The 19,541-nt window shown below is 40.4% G+C and overlaps 1 protein-coding gene across 1 annotated transcript in view; it reads right to left on the bottom strand.

Moving 5' to 3' along the window:
• MDFIC2 (MyoD family inhibitor domain containing 2) overlaps positions 1–2,950 on the bottom strand; it is a 42,409-nt gene extending 39,459 nt beyond the window's left edge. Inside the window, exons 1-2 of the mRNA XM_063164318.1 lie at positions 2,743–2,950; positions 2,001–2,088 (exon numbers count right to left, since the gene is read on the bottom strand). Coding sequence (XP_063020388.1) covers positions 2,001–2,088 — 88 coding nt within the window. The 5' untranslated portion in view covers positions 2,743–2,950. The remainder of the gene's footprint in view (positions 1–2,000; positions 2,089–2,742) is intronic.
• Positions 2,951–19,541: the final 16,591 nt, after the last annotated feature.

The following is a 19,541-nucleotide window of genomic DNA, read 5'->3' on the forward strand; positions in this document are numbered from 1 at the left end:
TGCCTGAAATCTATACATGAGGTATTTTTAAAACATTTAAACATAGAAGTTAAGCTTCTGCTCCAGACAATTTGTTTCACCATATTCTAAAATCCCAGTGCATACCACAGAAGTGCTTGAAGCAAAGAAACAACAACAATTTTTTTTAAAAACAAACTTCAATTTAAGATAAAATAATTTCCATATTCTTATTTCAAGGAAAACTTGCTTTCCTCATGAGACACATTCAGTTATTGACTCAGCTGCTGTAGGAGATGTTCAAGGCCCAATTCTGCTTGGTGGCACTTTGGAAAGGAGAAGTGCCAATAGTCAACACTTGGCTCTTTCTGAGAGATTGTAGCTCTTCCAAGCACAGAACAATCAAAATGTTGCTAATGATACTGAAAATCTGCATAGGGGTCTCTGCATAGGAACTGGAGGAATCAAAGCTTGTGAAGTGGCCTAGCTAAGTGAAATGAGCTCAGGTAGCATGCAGCTGTGAGGGACACACAGCTGGAGGAGCTCTGGACCAGAGGGTAAATCACAACATGGGACTCTGAGGGCCCTGCCATCACTCTTACCCTGTTCAGAGACATGGTAAAATCCTTTGGACTTTTATATCCCTTTGTAGAGTTGCAGATCTCTTGTGTTTTACTCTCTAGTGATGGAATAAATACTCAATTCAGTTACATGTTTGCTGTTTGCTCACTCAGATTTATCCCTCTCTGGGACACTCAAACTGCAAAGTTTCTGCTTGCTGAGTTGTTGTTGAAGTGAACTGACCCCTTGCAAGCAGAGGACTTTGGGTGTCCAGCCAAGCCAAGTTTACAGGTTGGTCACTGAGCCCTGCTCCAGTGGCAGCTTTTCATTCTGTGCAAATGCTGCAAAAGCATGGAAGACTGCAAGGCAGGGACATTAATTCAAGACTGCTTTGCTGCAAACACTTTTGCAACTAAAAAATCTAATGTACATCCAATGACATGAGCTTAAAATAGTGATGCACATCTTACAGGTGACATAATAGTGGCTATAAATGTGCCTTTTGCCCAACACTGCCATAGTTGGCATTTTCAAAATATGAGATCATTTTGGGAAGACTCAACAAGTGACATTTTTAGGATTAGAATGCAACTGTTCTCATTAAAAAGCATAATTTGTACCCAGCCGTGGACATTTAAATTCTATCTTGTGCATCTTGAAAGCTTACTCTTGGAACTTCTATTTAACTCAAATCCTACTTGTCTGTAATGAATCCAATAAAGGGATTCTGCTATGACCAACAAATTTGCATGAAGATGTAATAAGCTGTGTTCTAACTTAGCAAATCAAATTTTTTCAGCAAGAAATATATCCTAAGAAGATTCCTTCTTTATGGGTAGAAACAATAAGGAAATCTTTGCCATTTTTTCTTTTTTTTTTAAACAGCTTAAAAATAGAATGTAGTATTTGAAATACTGTATTTGTTGCAAATTAGCTACTTAACACCATTTCTTTTTCATCCTTTTAAACCTGAAAGGTCCCCATGCTTGGCTTTTATGACTTGTCTACATTTGAGGGTCTATGTTTCTGTGCATCCAAAGCGCTGACAACTGATATTATCTTATTCTAAAATAAGACACTGCCAAATCTGAAGATTCAGGCTTGATCTTTACTCATGGTTGAGAAAATAATTATTAATAATATTAATCCAATTCAGTAGCTGTTTTAGTTACTAAAAACTTTTCATCAAAAGTAAGATGATCATCCATACTTAGAGGTCAGGTCAAATGAAACTTTCCTAGGTATGCAAGGACATTAGAAAAGGGAGCTTTCAGATTACTTTAAAATTTGATAATTTAGGCCTTTCTGTACCTAAAGAAATTGAATGTGCATATTGAGCAGAAGTCAAGCTATGGAATTTTTATGGTAGAAATTTCAGGCCCTATTCAAGCCTATAGGCTATGTTCTGCCTTTTTTTTTTTTTTAAGAAAAAAAGAAATGTCTGAACACAAACCAGTAACTAATAACTCAAAGTAACTTACCTTTTTTCAGCCAAGAAATATTTTGCTTTTCATGTTCAAAACTTTCAGCTGCTTTGATTTTTACCTTGTCTGTCTTGTCCTCTGACATCTGTGGGAGAGAAAAGAATTTGAGGGTGTCAAGTTCTCGTAAAGAAAGTTTGACAGAGAAAGATGTTCTCTGTTTAGGTTCCTGCCATAATAAATTGTGCATACTTACACAGACACTTTTTCTCCTGCAGATTATTGATACTACATAATATCTGAGCCGTTGAATTTATGTTCTGTCCCTAAATGCTTTATCAATATTACATGGTTGCTGTTTGCAGAGGGATGCTTTTGTAATGTAACTATAAATTACATTATGAAATAAATTATAAGCTCAAAGCATGGTGGTAATAGATAAACACATAACACACAGAATAGGTACAGTCAGGCTGGGGAGGAGGCATCCAGGCTGCCTGTTTGTTGTGGCTCAAAGTTGCTGTAAAGCCCACTGTCAGAGAGCTGTAATTATATGAATAGTAATAAATATTTATAAAGGCGACTTGAACAAAGTGTAACCCCCCCAAAAATAAAACCTTTACTGCCACTTGCACCAATTTATTTGCTGCAGAATCCCGAACAAGTCCCGGTACCTGAGGGCATTACGTGCACAGCCCCTGCACTGTGCCTTGTGCTAGGAATAAGATTAGGCAGCCTGGGCTTCTCCTGACTGAAGGCAGTGGAAATAGAAGGCAGCAATCTCAAGCATTCCTGGTTTTACCTGTCTCTCCCACCCGGGCACAGAGCAGCAGGGTTCAGGCGCCGAGCGGAGCAGCCTTTGGCCGGATCCCTGGCTGGCTGTTGGTGTCCAGCATCCCCACACACAGCAAAGCGAAAGGATGAGCAGTGCACTGCCTGCCTGCCTGCTGTGTGGTGCCAGATTTGTCTGGCTGCCAGCATCAGCCAACTTACTGCTGAGGGCTTGGGGCTTTTTCTCTCTCTCTCCCCCCACCACCCTCGTTGTTGTTTGCATTCACTTCCAGAGCTGGGGAGGGAAGGAGGAGGGTAATGAGTATCCCAGCAGTATTGGAGTGATTTAAAGAAAAATATCAGAAGCTTTTCCAATAGGAAAAAAATTGGCTTGGAAATGTTATTACTGCAGTTCATAACCCAGTGAATCTGTGAGAGGAGGAAGAAAATAGAAAGGGAACCTGGAAATTAATAGCAACAAATCAGATAAATGTGCCACGGTTTGGGCTAAATATAAGTTGAGATACTGAAGGATATAGAAATTAGACACTAAATATCTATTTACAGCTGTCCCTTTGGCAGAGGAATGCTCTCAGCCCGTGGGGAGCTGAGTGTTGTGACCCTCCCAGCTCAGCCCTTCCCTCTGGTTCCATGGGGCTGAGTGGTCCCTGATGGGGACAGCACAAGGCTGGGTGGGCTTGGCACCAACACAGGGGCAGGGGACCACCTGGGTGGGCTTTGCCACACCTTGAAGGCACCACAAAGTTCAGTTTGTTAGTTGGTTTAGAAAATTCTCTTGCCACAGTTGCCAGCAATATTGCCCTACTGGTAGTAAGAGTAGGATGAAGCCTAAAGAGAACAAGTTTTTAGGGTGCTCAGGCATTTAATCTTTTCATATAGGACAAAAAAAGTCACTCTGCTTCCCAGAACTGAGTTTTGAAAGGGTTGTTTGTGGAGTACACCAGAATTACTCATTTATCGTAGTTTTTAAGTGATATTTACAAAATTTCAAGCAACATTTGTCACCAGATACTATAATCCAGGATTCCAGTGCTTAAGTGTGGCCAATAAATAATAACATATTCCCTTTGTTATGACAATTATCTTCCTCTATTCTACCATCACATGTCATTCTTGCTAGAAAAAAAATGTTTTCTTTCTTTTTTTTTTAAATCTCCTGCGCCAACCTGAAATTCCTCTACCATCTTTAGCTAATTGTGAACTACATTCTAAGGGCCTACTTACCTCTCCAAATTGCAATGATTAGTCTTTCATGGTTTGAAAACCTATTTTAAACAGGGTACTTCAAAACAATTGCAACCATGGTGGGGGAAAACTCTAGGGGTTGTATTTTAAGATCTTTGTTCCATTCTCCTTGGATGCAGCTTTGGGAATTATGTATTTTCAATTGCAGTTCCTCATTCTCCCAGAAACACCTATTCTCCCATGTTGTTTCATCTGCAATGTTTTAAATTTACCAGGGATGCTGGTTCTTCAGCTGGATTTTCCAGGCCGTGGAGCTCTTGGTGGATCCTAATAAAATAATCTGGACTCCACACAGAGCAGTTTGAACCTCTCTGATTGTAGCTTGGATCTAGTGCTACTCTGCATTTCAGAAGCCACTGTTTAAAATGAAGATATGGGTGGTTTCCAAACTAAACTAGAGTGAAAGCTCCCTGGTTCATCTGGCACATCCTCGCTGTTTTTCTGGAGGTTTTAACAAAATCCTAATGCCTCTCCCAAAGAAAGTAAAACAGATGAGGAGAAAGCCCTTGTAAAACCACAGACCTGAAAACGGCTGTGGCTTGAGATAACAGCCCCTGAAGTCTTGTCCTTCAGGGGTTTTGTCACTTAAATTCTCTTTGAAGGCAGCAGGAGCCAGGACTGAGCCTGGACTGAGCCTCCAGAACGTGAGCAGCCAGTGGTGCTTGAAGACAGCTGAATGTATCCCCCAAACCTTGACAAATACCAATTTATCAACACCAAGCCAACACAGACAACACTTTCCATCGGGTTTTGTCCATTTTTATTTGAGCATTAACCAAGGTAATGCAGATTTGTGCTCTGAGATGTTCTCTTCACCTGCTGCCCTGAGATGCCCTGCAGGACCCCCAAGTGTTGGTATCTTGCAAACCTGCAGAATATACTGAACATGAAATAACCCACCAGTCAGCTAGGAAAACATTAAATAACTTTCTTACTCTTTGTACTCTCCATTACTGATATTCAATTAATTGTCCTGATGTTTTTCAGTCCAGGAATATTAAATGTAACCTTTCATGATCTTGATCAGCTCCAGTTTTCTACTGAAACATGTTCCTGTGTGCTATTTTTTGCTTCATTTAATTAAGTTATTTTGGATAAATGCATCAATATTTCTGTTTCCTAATCAATCTTAAAGTAGTTAGAGGAAAGGCAACCTTGCCATACATCCTCAGTAATGCCAGGTTTTGCAAAGGAGGAAAAAAACATTATGAGAGAAGGTTATTAAAATATTGAGTAAACTTGTTTCTGTTAAAGCTGTAATTGAATTTTTAAAGCCCTGGCCGATTTTAAACACCGAACTTTAGTTTATGGTTTGATAATTCATTTCACTTTCATTTTTATAGGTTTTATTTTATAGCTACTAAATATCTATGGGCCATCCCATGTTCATTTTCCTTCCTGGTTGTGAAATAGGGTATTTAAATGGAGGATTAAAAATAAAAATCGTAATGCCAAAATAGATGTGGTATCAGTTTCCAGATAAATGTACTGTATCAAGTGCTTGTTGAGATTCAAGAGTATATTTTTCTGGTCTGCTCAGCTGGGTCTGAAGTCAAGTCTTTGAGGAGTTGGAGAGTAGGAAACTTTAGTTGGTTGTAATAACCATCAAAACAGAAGAAAAGTCTCATTGTTGGTCCTAGCAAACATCAAAACTGTTAAAGTTAAGATCAGGGGTCCAGTGCTGGATCCTGTCCTGAGTACAAGGGAGGATGTATGGCCATAGTGAGGAGAGTTTTTGGTTACATCTATGAGTACAGCATTTAAAATATTAAATTTCATTACCTGAAATTACTTTTTAGTGGAGAATATGAACTGTGTGCCTAAAAGTTGAATTTTCCAGAGTGAATTTTACACAGCTCAGCATTAAATTAAGCAGTTACTTCTTTCTTGCACAATCCAGGTAAAATATAGCCACTTGTCCACTGGCAAGTGGCGCTCTGTAGCTTTGGAATACCCCACACTGCAGTAAATGTGGTTTATTAAAAAAAAAGGTATGATGAAACTATGTCTTTGCTCCCTTTTGCACCCTGGGGTGATCATTTCCAATAATAAAGTGAGTATAATGTGATGTGCCCTGTCAAAGTTAAGGAATCTCTTCTTGATCACGCATCTGTAGGTAGAATATTAAGTTGTGGGAACACGATATACAGCCAAATTATCCTGGTGATTTCATGTAAAATGCATGGTTTTTTAGCCGAACCATCATGTCCTGTGAGTGCTTCAAATGCAAAACAGGCTGTTTGGAGAGCCCACCTCAAACTGGCACTGACAAATGATCTATATGCTGCAGAGACCCAGAGCAGTACAAAGATAAGATTTTCCTCCTCATCACTCTGCCTTGTAGACACTCCAGGTAATTTCTCAGTAATTCTGTGTCCTGCAAGAGGAGACACAGGGCTTTATTTCACTTTTCCACTCAGTGCCACTGCAGGTCAGTGAAAGTCTGGCAATGAGTTCAGGCTGGAGGATGGAATAAAACCTTGGAAAGAGTTGCAAAGGCAGGTTAGTATAGAGGTCACTCATAACACGGAGAAAGCCCAAACAAGTGAAATTAAGAATGGTCCATATTTCCACTGAGCAGTAAAGAAAAGAAAGAGACTGCACATGTTTAATTGTCCAGGAGGGCAGGAAGGCTCCTTGGTGTCTGTGTGAAAAAGTGACAACTGGGACACTGCTGGGAAGAGAGGATGAAGCTCCAGTGTGAAATAAAGGTGAGGATGAGTGTGGTTTTAGGATGGGGAAGGCAGAGAGACCCAGGCTGTACCCCTGGAGCCATGACCTGCCATCCTAGCATCCATCAACAGGAGACTTCGGGAAAAATAAGTGAAAGCTTCTGGGGCAAAAATTGGGACAGACTTCTTATGATGAGATGGAAAATAAGCAGAACAATTGCTGCTGTATAAGTGAGACAGGAATGTGACCATCTCAGGGAGGTGTAGCCTTTGGCAGGTGGGTGCAACCAACAGTAGCTACAGAACTTTTAGGGGAATGTACAGGTGAAACACGAACTTAATGTCTTCATGGAAACAATTCTTTACTGCTGTTTAGGAGCTGGATATCTTGGATTATTGCCACACCAGTAGCTGAATATTTTTACAATCATATCCTTGTTCAGTTGAATGCAGGATTGTCCTGCCAATGCTCAGACAAGCTGTCCTTGAAGTCCTGTGAAGACACTCAGCCACATGCCCTTTCCAGGCAGTCCAATGCTTTTCAATCCTGGTAACAAATACATAAACTTCTCATACTGTCTATCCTAACTCTTACTTCACTGTAGATTTAACCCTTGACTCTTATCCTTTCTGAAATGCTCGTGCAAAACTGAGTTTCCTATCTGCTTGCAACAATCCTTACAGCAGATGAAGGAATCTCATCACATATTCCCTCAGTTTTTACCAATACTTATAATTAGATCTTATTCTTTAACCTGTTATCATGACTTTTGCTGGTGCCACCTTTCCAGAAGTGGTGATGTTCCTCCTAAGGCCTTGCCCACATGGGACAGAGCAGTGAGGTTATTGGTATATTTAACAAGCTTTCTTCCTGTTTGTCCATCCCAGAGTGATGTTTGATTTTCATGATAGCCTGAAATTGTTGACTTCTGTTTGGTTTATAATCCATGCTGTTCCCTAGATTGTGTTCTGCAGCACAGCAATGTAACCAGCTGTTTTCATTTTTAATACTGTTTTCACCTACCTAAGCATAGGATTGTACAGCAGTGCTTTCAGAATGCCACCCTAATCTTCTTCACATTGTTTTCCTGGTTTGTGAAAGTCATTTTGAACTCTTATCCTGTCCTCTAACATGCTTGTTAGAGGACCACCTTTTTGTGGTCCCACCATCACCTGGTGGACATTTGCAGAATTTCTGTGGAAATCCCTTGCCTCATCAATATAGGGGCTTGGAGTGGGTCAGAATTGAAGCTCTGTTCTTCCCAAACTACACATGTGCCCCCACAGTTCTTTCTCTTTCAGGAATCCATGAATATTTTTAATTTCTGACTCTTTATGATCTGCTAAACCGCAGAGCCATCTTCTTGAGCATCAGTATGACCCATATGGGGACACAGAGAAAAATCCCTCTTGTCTTCAGCAAGTGAAGACACTGACTGAGAGCACTGACAGACAGATCACACTGTCTTTAACATTATTTGTGAGCCAGGTAGGCACAAGAGTGATTTGTTACATCTTCCATCAAATGTAAAAAGCTGGTGGCAAGTATTTTCTAATGAAGAGGAACCTGAGCACTTACGGACTCCTTTGTTGACTGGCAAAGCTTGACAGCAGCTCCCTAAACAGCACTATCCCAGAAAAGATGTCAGTGAAATCACTGTGCTTTTTAAACAGAGAGAAAACTGACTTGAATGTTTTCCCCTCATGCTTTTAAATAAGCTGCTTCCCAACAGTGGTTGAAATGTGGTCGCTTCTCGGAGGTGCTGAGTGGAGCTGAGAAGGAGGGGTTTTGTCTCAATTACTCTTACAAGAAAAAGACAAAATTAGATCTCCACATTATTTCAGGAAGGTGTCAAAGGAATTTGTAGTTGCCTTGAAGTCAGCACTATTATTTCTTAGCTAACCACTACGGAAATGAGATTTTTGCATTTTTGCTGGGTTTGTTTGGCTTGTTTAAATACTGATCAGGTCAGGATCAACAGTAACAACAAATCAGAAACTTGGTGAACTCTTAGGTAGGCTCTCACTGGGATGTAAGAAACCTCAGGTGAAACTCCTGCATGATTGTTTCCTTCCGGCTGGAGGGGAACAGATCTAGCAGGAGAGATTAAGAGATTGTCCTGAAGGAGAGAATAGGTTGGTGGTCAAGGGGGTTACCTGGAATCTTTCTTGCTAATGCTTCTATGAGATTCTTTGTAAGATCTGTGATTTGGACTAATGAAAAGTTGGCCTGGAAGTGTTAAATTCTGGCTGGATGGGGTTCTGAGCAACCTGGTCGCCAGAAATTTGTCCCTGGGCATGGAAGAGCGGTTGGAACCTGATGATCTTTAAGATTCCTTCTGACCCAAACCATCCTATGATTTTATGGAATGGTGAAAATTGTGAAGTCTCAAAGTTTTGTTTAAGAGGAAATGTGTTTCCTCCCTGAGCACATGCAACTGCAACTGAAGAAAACGTGAGCTCCAGGAGTTCAGAACCCTGAAAATAAGGCCTGATGTCTAAATGAAATTGAACTTCAAAAAGAAAAGTAGTTTTCTGGCCCTTTTGGAGCCAAAACAAAGACATATTTATTCTATTGATCAGCTATTCACAAATTATGTCTTTGTATCTTTAAAATAACTACAAACCAAATTTAAAACTGGAAGCTCTCATCTTTGATGTTATCTGCAGATAAGATAGAGCTTTGAAGCACTAACAGAAGCTAATTGGAACAGAATACCAATACAACCAAAAATTAATAGAAAACACAAGAACTGTTTGGAGCACTGTCATTCTAAACTGGGACCATTTCTTTTCAAATCCTAGAGGATTTCAGGAATAAAGTGCAATCCTATGGACTGTAGTTGAAAGGGGAGAATTGTCTGATTCTATGTACCATGATACTTCAAACACAATCATTACATTAGTTATTTGTTGTATTGTATTGTATTTGTGTATTGTATTTTTAAGTATCAAAATCTTTTTGATATGTAGCAGGCTGAAATGAGGTGGAGGAAGGTAGGCCACATAAAATAGTATCCAATTCACGTTTGCATTTGAATAGGGTCCTTTTTCTCCTGTTTTGTTTTGAGGATGACATTACTTTTCATCCTGAACTTGAAAACAATTTGTTAAAGTTGTTGGAGTTTTGGTTGACTTCTGGTGCGAGAAACCATGGAAGGGCAGAGCGAAGTGGAAATGTGTTTTATTTTGGGGAACAACTTGCCTGGCTATGAGCTCAGGCAGCCCTTGGATTGGATTTAGTGCTGCTTTGCCCTGTTGACAACCTCAGACCCTAAACTGGGATGAGGTAGAGAAATGAGATGTGTATGTTTGTATCCTCACTCCCTGCAGTGTAAGCAGGCCATGTGCTCTCTAGACTTGTCCAAGAAACCCCCTCGGTAGTAAAAGGAAATTATTCCTGTTGCTTAGCCAAATACTCTGATATTAAGCAATTCCAGAGCTGAGGTTGCTCAGGCAACCTTGTTTCTACTCCCTCATTCATTAACATAGGAGGTGATCATATGATTGAAGCTGCTAATTTTTATTTCATGCTGTATCTTGGGTTCAAACAAGGACTCGTGCAAGACAACTTGTCCTGCCATGCAAAGTCTGAGGACAGGGTCAGAGTTTTTCAAATACTCCACCTGCTTTGCTGAAAGTGTGAGGAGGAAGCAGGAGGTCTGTGCCCATTCTGAAAAAATCTGTCAAGTGTGAATAAAATCTCAGGAGAACTGTGCTTCTGTGAGGTCCTGGCATGGAGACCCTCTGCCTTCGTGGGCAGCACTTCACCCTCTGCTCTCTCACCCAAGGGTAGCACAGGTATCCCAACCTCTGTATCCAGACTTCTCTGAGCTGTGGTTCTCATATTAGGCAGCATCTTTCTGTCCAGACTGGTACCCATGGACTTAGGGGACCAGGCAGCTCTTTATCTCTTGTAAAGCACCACCTATCCTTGCCAAAACTGCAATTGAAAATACTGTTGATGTCACTGCCTGCAGTGTTTCAAACCACCCACTATGGCTGTTCTATTTTCACAACTGGTTTATTACCAGGAGTCATTAGCCCTTAGCTAAACCAACAGTGACTCTATTTTCAAATATTACCTGGGTGGTAAAACATAGGATTTATATATTTTTGCAAAGATCTCCTTCTGCTCTGCAATTTGCATGACAAGCACCCTAACACCTATTCAGCTATGCTTAGTCCTCATCTTGAAAGCAGAAGATGTGTCTTCTCTGTAGAAGTGAGAAGTTGGACAGTATCAGCAGCATTTGTTTTAATGCCTACTGCTTTTCCTTCTAGAGAACTTGGAATTTTGCAATCCTGTTAAGTGCTTGTATTCTCCAATAAATATTCTGAGCTGTTGCTGTATTTCAGTTGTTAGGTTTCTCAGGGGGAAAAGGCAGTAAAGAAAGAAAATGAATAAATAAACAGTTCAAAGCCTTGAGTGTCCAAAAATATTGCAGTATCTTGATTTGAATAATCGAAAATTGCGACACTCTATTTGGGTACATTTCATCACATTGAAAGCTTTGCATGCAAATCCAAAGCCTGCTATTCTCTCTAAATCCTTGGAATATTTTCATTGCCAATCTTTTTCTATTTTGTTGGTTCAAAAAAAAAAAAAAAAAGGAACAAAAAAGCAAAAGAGCAAGGCTACTTTTTATTTACAAATAAAGTTAACTTGTATTTAATGCAAAAAAAATGACCCACCAAATCGAATAGGATGATTGTATTCCCACATGTTTGCAATTACTAAAACCCCCTCGATTTTCTTCCTTTATTTAACTGCAGAAGCACAAGAGATTCCTACATAGGATGCAGATCTGTTTCAGAATATGTTAAGCTGTATTTCTGTTAGTCTTAGCTGGAAATTCTGGAAATCTAAGTCAAAACAGCAACAAGACCCCTGCTCCAATACTTTACTGTGAAGCTGGATTTAGAAAGGACTTAATGCCATCATCCCAAATGAGAGCATTTTAGTGGACTTTTGTTTCTACTTAAATTCCAGAGAAAAGCCATGGATCAGCTTAGTCTGAGCTCTCTCGACATTTGAGTTTGCCAGGAGGGTTTGTTCAAATTACATCTTTGGTCCAGATCTGCTTCTTTCCATGTCTGATCACATGGAAAAAAGCAAGGAAACTACCACGGAGGAATTTGAAGAATGAGGGGAAGAGGCTCATTCCTAGCACCTAGCCAGGCTTTGGTTCTTAACACAAACTTCTCTCCATAGTCCCCTCTGCCTCATCCTTTCTCTCACATCCCTTTTCCTTTAGCTTGTGCCATGATATAAAACCCTGCTGACCCAAAGCGCTCTGAAGAACCAGGGAGCACTTCTGAACGTCCTCAGCTGTGCCCAAATCCAGGGAAAAGGGCCCAAAAGTCACTGGTTGGAGGGGGCAGTGGCACAGTGGAGCCTGACCCATCCCTCAGAGATGGAATGAGTGACACGAGTACATCGGGATGGGGAGCTCCAAAGGCTCTCATTGCCTGGCCCAGCTTGTTTGACAGTGCTTAATTTTTAACATGTGGAAATTTCTGAAATATGCGTCTTGAAATATCTGCTTAGCTTGCCTAGAAAGCTTTAATAATTGATGGAAATTCAGACTTGAGGTATAGTAATGATTTATATGGGGAGCTGTCTTTACACAATCCGCTCTCAAAGCTTTCTAGAGTATTACTCTTAGTGTCTAATTAACTTCCGAAGAGTGATACTGCTCCTTTCACTACACTGATTGATCAAGGGCTTAACTGCAAGTCATACTGTCCAAGTGAATCCCCAGTGTCTTCTCAGCTCTTATGAGCTCTTGCTGAGGAATAGAAGTGTCTTGGACACCAAGAACTACTCTCAAGTTTTCAGAGACTACATCTTTTACGTCAGGCTGCTCCTGTTGCTGTTTAGCCCCTGGAGCCATTGCACAGAAATTTCTAGTCCTTAGATATGGCTTTGAGTGATGTGATCTAAACATTTTTCTTCTCCACAGTAGCAGTTCTTCATAGCATATCTTCTGGAACGTGTTCCTTTCACTGTTTCGAGACTTGTGATGATAAAGATTACACTAAAAAACACTAAAAATTCAAGTAACTAATAATGATTTAGAGCTAAGATGTGGTAGTGCAAGTCCCAGCTACCAGCTAAGGACCTTGAAAAGACAGAGTTACTCCCTAATTTAACCATTTGCACGCTGAGGGATCTGTGTAAATCACCTACAGGGACCTTAGGATGATCACAATTAGTACCATGTATATTTTCAGCGGTTAAGCATTTAATTTGTTTAAATTAAAAGTCTATGAGAATGAAAAGGAAAGCTGACAGGACAGTGAACAGGGAAGGTCTTTTGAATTTCAGGGTCTGTTCTTCTGTCAGTAAATTTGCTGTCCCAGGTAATACAAATCCTTAGAGATCCATGAATATGGGAACACAAAGTGCAGACAGCTCTTTGAGTCTCTTTTTAAGAAAAGATCAGGTCCTTCTGCAGAATAATTTTTAGGGTCACCAGAGGATGGTGGGGGAAAATGCGCATTTTCTCAGTAGTTAATTATCTGTTTATAGCATTTTTGTCCCACTATTTCCCTGTTCCTTGCTCATGATCTCAATGAATCTTGGCACAAGTTGCCTTGTTTCCCACAACCAATGTGTTTTATAACTATTTTCCTACCTATATCTACACTGACATTTGATATTGGCAGCTCATGGTCAGATGATGCACACCTCAATGAGGGGCAGTTGTTTCTGGGCCACAGACAGGCTGCCCTGACCCCAAAAATCACACCCCTGAAACCTCTTTTCAAATATATCAAGTTCTGCAGTCTACTATTTTCTTAACCACTTCCCTCCCCATTTATGGTGATAAGTCTTGTCCAGTAAAGGCTGTCCTTACAGCAGTATTGTGTGTGCCATTTGTTCCCAGGATAATTTTAAAAATCTATTTTGTTTCTTTTAAATTCTTTTCACAAAATCTGTCCCTTTACCTTGCACCAGAGGGCTGTGCAGCAATGGATCTGGCTGCAGAGACTGTGTGCTCAGGCTCATCTATAACTGAGAGCCACCAGCCTGAGAGGATCTACATTCTTGAGGTCCAAATATTACTCTGAAAGGATTAATGGCCCCACCTTTTAAGAAATTAGCTATACCTCCATTTCCTCTTTCCATCCAAACAGCATTTCTGGTACTAATAACACTAGCCAGAGCAACAGAGGAGATAAAAGCTCTGGTGGCAGAGTTCCATGTGTGAAGGAAGGTGTCATAAAGTCTTGGAGGGCTCATCCATAGTTTGTACCAAAATTAATGACTGGCATTGTCATTTAAATCACTCCGGAACCCCAATGTATTTATTGGGAAATTTCAGCAGGCAAAAGCAAGTCTGAGAGCCCTACATTGGAACTTCTTGGAGAATTCAATTTCTCTGGAGCTAGAATGAGGATACTTAGTGTATCTTCATAAGTTACAAGCTGATAACTGGATTCAGGCACTTCACGGATTTTTGTTTTTTACTCTTTCTTACATGGAATTATGTTGTTCAGTTTTCAGCTCTTTCTATTCAGGTGTGAGTGAATTTCGGAGCTGCTTTGACTAATGCCTTATGCTAGAATTCCCCAAGGAGAGCTTCAAAGGGACAGATAAACATTGTTGATCCAGCATTTCTTCCAAACTGAAGCATTAGGACTTGATGCAAATTATATTAGAGATATTAGGATCTTGCTTCAACTAGATTCTGATATAATTTACCAATGAGAGGGTATGCATATAAAGCATCTAATGAAGATATAAATCTCTTGTCCAATCAGTTGTTTTATTCAAAACAATTTGAAAATACATCATTTTGACATCTAGATGTTGATACTTCATTGTCCTGTTTGTACTATTATTTTCAGAAAATAAGCATTTTGTGATGATAAAAAAGTGTTTGGTACAGGTGGAATATAAATATAATTCATTGTAGATGATGATGCTTTGTCCAAACAGGAAAGTGTAACCCTGGGATTCTGCACTGCTTTGTGTTGGTCTAGTACTGCTCCTAAAGAAGGATAAACCAACCTAGTGGTAAATTCTCTGCTGATTTAGTAAGGCTAATCTTTTGTGAAAATCTCACTCTTAATCAGTTATACAATTAGTGAAATGCACTCAAAGAATTGTAGGTATGATTCTTATATGTTATCTCTTAGCAGCATTGGTAGAAACCCTTTAAATGTCCTAAACCATAAGTTTCCAAAATGTGGCATGGTAGCAATGTCAAACAGTTTGGTACATCCCTGTTTCTGGTGCTGCCTTCAACTACTGAGCAGCTACTGATGAAAAAATTTTTGGCCCCTGTGCAAAAAATAAGTGGAGTTTGGGTAACAGAAAGTGTTAAATTCCATAAGAAAACAGTGTCTCAACAAAAATACCTGTATCTCCTACTAAGATGTCTTGTTTATCAGCCTGCCTCCCTCCTTGTGGTACAGGATAGAACTGCCTTGGCTTAAAAACAAAAAAGGTGGGTGGAAAACCCTTGCAAATGAAGGCACACAGTTGTCTTAGTGCACTTATGAATCACTTTGAAAAGCTCACATTCCTATTACAGCAATTTTAATAACAAAACACATTGCCCAGACAGCCTGATGTTAAATGTGTGCAGCTCTTTAGAGAAGAAGGGCTGCAGACAGCAACATTTAAATTGTGGGGCTCCTCCAGGGTGAAGCTGCACAAGAGCTGATCAGTAAAGCAAGAAATCACTGCTGTGGTGTGTGCAAGGGAAGGAGGTAATAGGGATGCTGCTACCTGAGGAAAAGGGCAAGTCCTCTCACAGATAAAGGAAGAGAGAGATGTAAGAGGAGAAAACCATGCAAGGAAAGATTAGAATTTTTTTAAAATGTGGAAAATTGTTTAACACTGAAGTTGTATCTCAAGGCAGTCCTGCCTATCCCAAGACCACCGCACGTTTGTAACCTCAACTTCGCAGACCACACTGTTTCTCCCAGATAACAGGGATATGCAGATAGTAAGAGGCACAAAAATAAATTAGAAAAGGATTTCTTTAATGCTTCTAATAATGTATTTGGACATGATTATCATAATGAATCTTGTAAAAGGAATTTACTGTTTCCCCTTTTATATGATGTATTTCTGACCTTCACCCGCTTGATATGCGATTCCTATTCAGCGAAGGTGCCCATAATAGAGGGGCAGGAAGGATGATCAGAGTTCAAACAATAGGGTAAGAAATGCAGAGTAGAGGGAAAAAGCTTCCATTTTCCCATAAGCTGGGGCACAGAAGATACTGCAGCCTCAGCTCTACAGTATCTTATGAACAAACAAATTATGCATGAGTTTGCTCAGGGGACTACTCAGCTACTCAACAATAATGGGTAATTGCCCTCACAAACTTATCCTCATATCACTCATACACACCAACACTTATACTGAAAAGAAAAGACGCGAAGAACAAATTTCAATATAAAACACATTATTATTATGAAAATGACACATTTCCATTTAACCCTTTTCTAACAAAAAGAACTCGCTGCTTTTCAAAGAAAATGGGGCTGGGGAATTTTAAACGTTAGTCTCAGTATTTTCCCTTGGAAGGCACACTCAAGATTGTTTTACTTGGCACATTCTGTACTCTTCATTGTAGCAAAGGCTTGCGGGTATCTAATGACACAATCACAGAATGCCATAGAAATTTGGAACAAAATCCCCATCTTCGATACAATTCAGCAGATTCACGCCATATGGAAATCCTGCTGTTTAATGTAACACCATTAAAAGCCACATATTGCTAAATTCATCTCTCAAAGATTTTTGCAAAAGTTGCAGGAACAATATTATTTCTGAGTTTTTAACCTTTATTCAGCCTCCAGCATTCTTAGGAGTCAAACGTGTGTTTCATAACTGGAAATCCAACTACTTCATATGCTGGTGATATTTTGATTTCTCAAACATGCATAGTAGTATAATGGTCTTGTCTCCTTCATAAAGAACTAGTAAGTTACAACTTGATCAATAACTGGGAAAGAGATGAACCATAGCTAGTGCTCAGGGTCCTAAAATATAGAATAATTTAAATTTATTCTCTGCATCTTCACCCTGAGCATCTTATTCATTCCTTTTCTTTGTCATATACTTTCAGTTCTAAGTGGCAAGCTCCCTGGGTCTGAGATTGTGTGTTAACATTTTGAATTGCAAAGCTCTTTGGTATTTCTGGACTGCAAATGAAATCACTGATAAAGCTGTTTACTGCACAGCCGTCTCTTTGCATTTTCAGTCCATCCCTTTAGGAAAATCTTCTACTGAAGGAAGTGCTAAGGACACAGAATTTGAGTAGAAAGAAGGTGGTTCTGGCTGCTGTGTAGATGCTTTACCAAAGCTTTACTCAGTGCTTTCAGCGTCTGCATAGATCTCAGCTCTTCTTACCAGACTGCTCATAGGTGCAAGGATTTCCCAGCTCTGTCTGCTTGCAGGAATTGCATCAGAAAGGATACAGAAAATGGTAAAGAATCCATCCCCTTTTTACAGGGTGTTTTCCCAAAATCCTTCTGAAATCTGAAGCAGTCTTTCTACCCAACATTGAGAGTGACTAGAGACACATCATGAAAAAGGAATGTGGTGCAGTTTGCCATGTTAAAAGGAGTATCTTCGAACTCAGAAGTACCTTTCATAAGATGTGTGTACCAGGGATCTCAGAGGCACTTGGGAAGAGTCCTACATGAGCTTTAAGCTGCCTTTTCAATCTGAACTTATTCCAGGTGTACCCACTTCCTTTCCATGTCCAAAGCTGGGGTAGAGATCATCACAAGAATCAGCATCTCCAGGAGTGGCAGGTTCAGCCACACTCCCAAAGAGCTCCCATTTCCAGATGCTGAGCCCTCCTGAACATATGGTGATCACAGGTGCCTAGAGGAGGGTCAACAACTTTCTGAAAATATAATTCAGGGAGGATCCAAAATATCTTCCAAGTCAGCAAGAATAATGGCAGGTGACTAGGAGCCTGAGAGGCTTTGCAGATACTTTTGTTATTTATATAATTGTGTCACAGATGTGCAAGACGAGCTGGGTCCAACACCTCCAGGAGATGACAGGGGAGTTTAGAGAGGGGGAGTGAGTGGACCTAAACTAGGAAGGGAGAGGAAACATGGGTAGCTGTCCATCTTTTTATCTGCAAATTCATGGCTTATGAGAATGTTGCCCTTGATGTAGGTGGCCAAACTTCTGGTAAGTTTTCAGAAGTTGTTGGCAGCTCTGTAAGCCCAAGATTTCCGCTCCGGAATTGCAAGATACTTAGTTTGTCAATACAAGCAAAACAGGCTGTACATCTCTTTAGGGAAAACTAGCAGAGCAGCAGAGTTGTAATGGAAGGAGTAGCTCTTTTAATAAGATGAAGACACACTGAGTAAGAAATTACCTGGGTGAGAGAGAAGCACCAGCCCCAGGAATATTCCCAGATTTTGGCTGCTGCATTTCCCGCAAGTAACGATGTGTCTCTGTAGTGGGAGCCAGTGAAGCTGCATTTAAGGGCTCTGATGACATTTGTATGTCCCTAATATATTTATAACTTAGGACAGAGTACCTGTGTATATGTCTGTCATTTTTTTCCTAGTAGATATGCAGAGATTTAAACAGGTGAAAATGTGTCCACAAAGGACCATAAAGAAGAAAAGGAGTTATAAGGTAATGCAGCAAGAGCGCTGGTGCATGGTTATTGAAAGTAAAAATGGTTAACATGTGGAAAGAGGTATATAAATGACTGCAAGCCACTTTTTCAAATGTCTTTCCCTGTTGCTCTCAGCAATATCACTGAATGTGATCAAATCGTTTTTCCGCTCCTTTGGCACAGTACCTTCCCCAAGTTAACAGCCACCTTAAAAAGAGGGCACAGGGGCCATGGCAGATAATGCACGTTCTGTTGTGTGATTCTCAAATGCTCTTAGGGCTCCTCGTGCGGGAGATTAAAGCCACTCACCACTGGTTTGCCTCTGCTGGTGCTGGTGTGAGCTCCCCAGGGGCTGAGCACAGCTCCCAGCCCTGCTCCCCTGGAGGCTGCAGGATGAGGCCCTTGGCTGCAGGTTTGGTAGCACCCAGCCTCTGTCAGATCCCCATGTGCAAGCATTGGTATAGTTTTAATTTATTTTTAAGAACACAAAGATCCATGATTTAAATATTGTGAAATCCTGTATATATTTTGGCTCAGTCAGTCATATGCCTGTTTACTCACAGATTCCCCAAAATCTGCATTTCCTCAGGCATTCATGTCTTTCAGATTCTTTATGCTGCTTTTTCTGCCTCAGTTATTTCTTAACACCATGCTGACTGCTTTCTCTTTGATCCAGTAGATTGTGGCCTTTCTGGTAAGGCTTGGGTTTGTCACACGTGGTCAAGTGACCACTGCTTGATTCCCTCTCTGAACAGCCAACAACTCTTTGTCAAGGTGGGAAACACCTTTCTGCCCCCTGCTTGCGTCCATCCTTCTCTGTGCAAAAATTAATTAATAAATCTAATTGTGAGCAACACCATAACAACAAGATGAGGAATGACAAAGGAGCCCTGTTGGGTACCTGGCTACAGAGGAGCAATATCTGTTGTGTTCTTCCAGGAACAGGGCCAGAGCTTTTTCACATTCTGGACAAAAGCTGTTTAACTGAAATACGTGTTAAAATTTAAAAGGGGATTGTGAAATGCCTCCCTCCTTGGGCCTTTGTGTAGGGCAGGTTTAGGTTGCTGGATACTGAAAGGGTTAATTTTAGGATATTGTTGTTAATTTTGGGGTATTGTTTGGAAGTACCAGACCCAGAAGGTTGATGAAGGATTGGGTTTCCTTTTCAGAGGACAGACACCCACATCCCTGTATGTCTCAGTCTCTTTGAACCTCAATTTCCTCACTGCAAAATGGGAGAGCCTCTTCCTTTCCTTTCCCTTCAAAGGTGCCATCCT

The sequence above is a fragment of the Melospiza melodia genome, chromosome 10, assembly GCF_035770615.1.
Source record: "Melospiza melodia melodia isolate bMelMel2 chromosome 10, bMelMel2.pri, whole genome shotgun sequence".
Classification (NCBI taxonomy): Eukaryota; Metazoa; Chordata; class Aves; order Passeriformes; family Passerellidae; genus Melospiza; species Melospiza melodia.